Source organism: Myripristis murdjan, chromosome 17, assembly GCF_902150065.1.
Source record: "Myripristis murdjan chromosome 17, fMyrMur1.1, whole genome shotgun sequence".
Taxonomy (NCBI): domain Eukaryota; kingdom Metazoa; phylum Chordata; class Actinopteri; order Holocentriformes; family Holocentridae; genus Myripristis; species Myripristis murdjan.
This window is the reverse complement of record NC_043996.1, coordinates 25,218,913-25,224,963: the sequence shown is the minus strand read 5'-3', so window position 1 is coordinate 25,224,963 and position 6,051 is coordinate 25,218,913. Positions and strand designations below refer to the sequence as shown.

Genomic DNA, 6,051 nt, shown 5'->3' with positions numbered 1-6,051 from the left:
TTAAATGTTCCCTGCTGTTTGATGTACATCAGCCTTTGTCTTCTGTTCTGTAACTAGGAAAACACAGGCGAGGTGTTCTTGTGAAAAGCTGAGCTCTGTGAGAATGTAACTGAAAATCACCTGAAGCTCAGTGTGTTGAGAGACGATTAAAGTTTTGATTACACTGTCCTTCTGTGTTGAAATAATTAACACCTGAACTTACCTGTTATACCGTTTTGGTAAATGTGACAGGCAGCTAATCCTACGAGACAGGGGCAGACGACGCAGACCACTGCAATCACAATGATTACGTATTTGGGCAGTTCCGTTCCGTTGTCGACTGAAAATAAAAACAAAAGGGTTGAAAATGTTGATCTACTTCAAGCCTCCCAACAGAATAGAAAGCATGCTGCTGTAGTGTTATGTTTTGCAGACCTGTGTTGCTGGTTGGTTGCAGTTTTAGTGATAAAAACACTTTTTGGCGGCAGAGCTGTGTGGTTACTATCAGATTTAACAGTTTTTTAGACTTCAAATTCCTCTACTTTATTTCTCAAAACTAAATAATTATTTTCTGACCACCAGAAACATGAATGTTAATTTGATCCCAAAGCATTTGGTGACAAATCAGTACCAATGATTCTGATTGATACTTAAACAACATCTGCTGCTTTTAACACAAACAGAGAATAAGATTCATGTAATTCATATTTCCAGATGTAAACTGGCATGTGACATCATGCAGAAGCCTGACTGACTGAACGAAACATTTAGAGTCTAAGATAAGAGGACAGGATGTTAGCCTACTGACCCTCCAAGATCATGAATTATTGCTATATAAATTAATAAGTAAAATGAAGCGATTGCCTTTTATTGTAAATGTGTAAATTTTAGTGTTAAAGGAAAACAGTACAAATAAACAGAAGTCAGACAAAAAAGATGAACTCAATAATACAGTTTCTTTTTTTTTTTTAATGAACACTGAACCTGACATGCTGACAGGGCAGAGCTGTAACGAACAAACAGGAAACACTGGAACATGAGATTATTTCTGCCTCCAGAGCAGCTCCACCCTGAGAAATGTTTGTATAGCTAAAACTCAGTCTGAGCACCACTGACACGTTAATTTGCCTTTATGTCTTACCAGCAAATAGCCAGCAGTGACCATCAATCTTCTTCCTGTCCTCACTCGAGCTGACCTGGTTGCTATGGTTACAGATGACTGACCCATTCAACAGGTAGACTCTGAGGGAGGCAGCAGAGGCTGTGACCTCTGACCTCTCTCCTCCCTCCAGAGAGCAGTTTCCTCCGTCACATGTCAAAGTGCTGCTGATGGAAGAGTTCTGACTGCTGCAGGTCACAGTGAAGTTACAGGAGTCTGAGCTGGAGGAGTTCACTGTCAGGTGAACTGGAGACACTCGCTCTGGAGGAGAGAAGTTTGAAGAGCTTTAGAAAACAGGCAGCAGCTACTGCTGTCGATCAAAGTCTGAGACATTCAGGAACTGACCTTGAACTGTGACTTCATATTCAGTCAACTTCTTTTCTTTGTACCCAGACAGCACTGCAGAATAAACTCCACTGTCAGCTTCTGTTAGACTCTTCAACAGCAAAGAGTAATCTTCTAATGAAAACTCAACCCTTCCTGTGTAGTTTGGAGAGATAAATGGTTTTTCATTAAATAATCTCACTACATTGTCTTCTCTCTTGAACCTCCATGTAAATATGGTTCCTTCTTGAATGTCAGGTTTCTGAACATCCAGAGTGACATCTTCTCCCTTCAGCACAAACCGAGACGTCACGGTACTGGAACCTGTAAAAAAAAAAAAAAAAGATGTCATGAACAAAATAATTTTAATCATTATTCTGTCAATATTGACTGGCTATTTTAACAATATTTACTTTTCTGAATCTGACAAACTGAATCCTCAGTTTTCTGGTAGATAGTGGTGGGTCCCTTATTGTGAAAAGGGAGCTGACAGACTTATAACAACATATATCAGCAAATATCATTATCATCAGTGAGCTTGTTATTGCCCGCTGTGTGTTTTGTCATTTTGTTCTGTGCTCACACCAACAAAGATCCTTCAAGAACAGATGATAAGAAAAACTAAATTAATCTAATCACCTTTACTGATTCGTTGGACTGTCAAACCTCCTCTCCATGTTCTTCCTTGTCTTTATTAACATACATTTATTTATTGAGCAGAGGATGACAAGCGAAAACCTAAAGTGATGTAAAATCCAGCATTGGATATTACACATTGACATAGACAAACTGATACATTATACTGTTATCACAGTTGTTCTCTTTGTTTTGAGGTAAGATATTACTTTTGAAGCTTTTTTAAACGTTTATCCTGTTTTATTGCTGTATCGTTACACTTAAATTCATTGTTTTATCACTACGCAGATAAACATAATTTTTAAAAAAATGCAACCCATATCTATAGCTACAGTGTGTATTTAGAAAAATCCATCACAATAACAGCATTTACTATAAGGAAATAATGTCCTTCAAAACTAAGTCAATTAAAAGAGTGCACTCCTCACTTTCCCTAACTACAGGCTCTACCCGGCTCTGTATTGACCACAGCTCAGGAGAGACTCAGCAGGTAAGTGTACTGCCAAACTCTTTTCAAAATACAAATTAATACTGCATGATTCAAATAATGAGTACAGTAGCTCTCCAGCCATTTGTAATTCTTTGCCAGGAGTCACATGGCCCAGTATTTTCCAACAACAGCTGCAGACACACACACACACACACACACACACACACACACACAGGAGTGTCATGCATGGTGGAAGCAATCAAAAAGGAAGTGCGATTTCATTGCACAGTTGAAGAATACGTGTTTCAAGTCAGTTAAGCTTTCGGTTTATGGTTTCCTGTGCAACAACACATGTCATCATTTCTCACTCTTTTCTCACAGAGGCAGCTTGTGCACATACCACTAAAACATTTCCCATGAAGCACTTAGACCTTTACATTTAATTTAAGAAAACCTCTCTAAACTTTTACCACACCAATAAGCAGCAGTGCACTGGTTCAGCTTCTACCCTGACATTCAGTTTTGGGTCCCATCTCATTTCCTTTGTACCCGCTCCCACTGGATTACAAAGAAACATAATGTCTGTCAAACCTCGCCACACAAACTGCTTTAACATCTTCTGAGTATCTTGTAGATAACACCTTTACCACTCAATAACTACATCAGATATTGTACTTTTTGGTCTCACCGCCTTATTTCAAAACAAACTTGGTTGCTTGTCTTATGTTATGATGTACATCGTAGGTAGCTTATCAAATATCAATCCTGTGGCAGAGTCAGTCTCTTGTTTTAAATCACTTTTCGAGCCACACTTTAACAAACCAATCTTTATATAAATTGTTTCACCTGGGGCAAATTCGCTGCTGCTGACGGGGAGACGCTCAGAAATGAGGTTTTGCCTCTTAAAACCCTGGCCATGATTTCTTGACTCCATGCCATTCCAGGCGTTTTAAGGTGGTTTCTAATTTTCGAAAGGATGAGGGTCTGGAAATTTTAAATGAATCCCACTGCCATTGTTAATAAAGCAAAACTGAACTTTGGTAGAGTGTTTGGTTGTAAAGTTATATGGATTTGATACAAGCCATGATGGTGAAATATCCTCTCAGTTGCTCCATGCTGCCCTGGAATCAATCCACAATGTTGTATTTGCATCTCTTCAGTCACTTCCATAGTGCAGCTAAACAGATCTCACAATAACTCCTTAAGCACATAAATGAATGTGAACAAAGTGGATTATGGTTTACATTATGCATTATGGATTCCAGGATGCCAGGAAGGCACAAGATAACTGTGGAGCTTTCCTATAGATGCTACTTTATAGACAGGAAAACAACAAGAAAAGAGCTGTTTCATTTAAAACAAACAGTTTATGTGCAAAAGCTATTATTTCGGGAGCAAGTGAGTGAAGAGTTGGAAATTCAATATTCTTGATTTGCACCGGAGCACAGGCAAACACTTCTGGGAATATTTTGCCACCATGCAGACTCAAATAATGCACAAGTAACTATAATAGCCAACATCCTACCAAAGTTAAATTTTGCTTTTAACCTATCATCTCTAACAGCAGTCTTGATGCCTTGACTCTTAATTATTTTTTTCAACAGACTTCCTATCTCAACAGTAACATTGGGCTATTTTAGAGAAATTTACATGTGATTTTCAGATTCAGCAAACTGCTGAGACAGCCCTTCTGATGCCTGTAAATTACCTAAAAATTTACTTGGATAACGGGAAGCTGTAATATATTTTAAGCTGTACTTTGTCAGACATATAGCAACATATGTGCTTACCAAGAGTAGAAAAAAAGGCTTGTTTTACACATTACAGCAGGTAAAACTAGGTTACATAGTCTGATGCTTCACAGCTGTAAAAAATGAGTAAAAAAGATGCGAGAATGGCTGTACTGAAAATTACAGGAGCCATTTTCAACGATTCCCAGGTTTATTATTCATGTACATTTACACAATAACAAATACAGTGGGAGAATCGTTTGATCATTTGTCATTAATTTGTCTTTACTTTACATTTTTTGTCTTCTCTCTCTCTCTCTCTGTCTGTCTGTCTCTCTCTCTCTCTCTTTACATATTTACAGCTGCTGTTTTTCCAAAAACACTTACAATAAGTACAAAAGTACAAAAGATTAAATTCTTTCTTACATCAGTAAAATTTGTAATGAAACCAAAAGTAAGAAGTTCATGGGTCAAGGATTAATCTCAGAGAATATTCAAGTTGTTTTTTTGTTTTGTTTGTTTTTGTTTGTTTGTTTGTTTGTTTTTTGTAAATTAACAAAAATTTTCTAACGTTTATTTATTTATTTATTTATTTTTATCTTAGAATATTAACCGCCACCCACCCCTTCCCGGCTGAGTAATTTATAGTATGCCGTCTCGCACGCTGCCAAAATGATCTTAAGCATCTGTCTAATATAGAAACCCTGTTTTAGTTTTAGAAAATAAAGAGCACTTATATTGTTTGTTTGTTTGTTTGTTTTGTAATGTTGAATATCCCTTGTTTATCCTCGTGTAAAAAAACATAATTTACATTTACATTGTACATTCACATTACTTTGATACTATTATTTGGAGAGACAGAGATAGAAATATTTGTAGGAAAAGATTTAAGAAGACTTTACCTTTTATTTGGAGCAGAAAAGTCCAGAGAACTAACCATTTTGCTTCCATTCTGCTATGAAAGGAAACAAGGAAGTATCTGGTCTCTGCCTTGTGTTACGCGGAAGAAACTATATAGGAACTGGTGTGCTACACACACACACACACACACACATGTTACAATTTATAATTCCATGTACTTACACTGTTTATAAATACATGTACAATACCAGTCAAAAGTTTGGACACACCTTCTCATTCAATGTTTTTTCTTTATATTTACTTCTTTCTGCATTGTAGATACATACTGTAGACATCAAATATATGAAGCAAGATATATGGAATTATGTAGCAAAGAACAAATTGTTAAATAACTCTAAATGTTTTATATTTTAGATTCCTCAAAGTAGCCACCCTTTGCTTTGTTGACAGCGCTGCAAACTCTTGGCCTTCTCTCAATGAGCTTCATGATGTAGTCACCTGAAATGGTTTTCACTTCACAGGTGTGCCTTGTCAGGGTTCATTTGTGGAATTTGTTAATAATAATAATAAATTTTATTTAAAGGCGCCTTTCTTGGCAAGGTCACCGTACAGGACACATTTAAAAACATCAGAACACATTTAGGCAAGAACACATTCTTTCCTATTGGACAACTGTTAGAATTCATATTATTGCAAGAACCAATCAGCTAAGTAAAGGGAAACGACAGTCCATCATTACTTTAAGAACTGAAGGTCAGTCAGTCCGGAAAATTGCAAAAACTTTGAATGTGTCCCCAAGTGGAGTCGCAAAAACCATCAAGCGCTACGACGAAACTGGCTCACATGAGGACCGACCCAGGAAAGGAAGACCAAGAGTCACCTCTGCTTCTGAGGACAAGTTCATCCGAGTCACCAGCCTCAGAAATCGCAAG

General features: G+C 37.2%; 1 protein-coding gene across 1 annotated transcript; it reads right to left on the bottom strand.

The window, feature by feature from the left end:
- LOC115375334 (SLAM family member 9-like) lies at nt 1-3,462 on the bottom strand. The gene is made up of 5 exons (XM_030074753.1): nt 3,375-3,462; nt 1,484-1,786; nt 1,121-1,399; nt 203-319; nt 1-53 (listed from the first exon to the last, which is right to left on the bottom strand). Exons 1-5 carry the CDS (start codon nt 3,460-3,462, stop codon nt 1-3), a joined length of 840 nt encoding a protein of 279 aa, XP_029930613.1.
- Nucleotides 3,463-6,051: the final 2,589 nt, after the last annotated feature.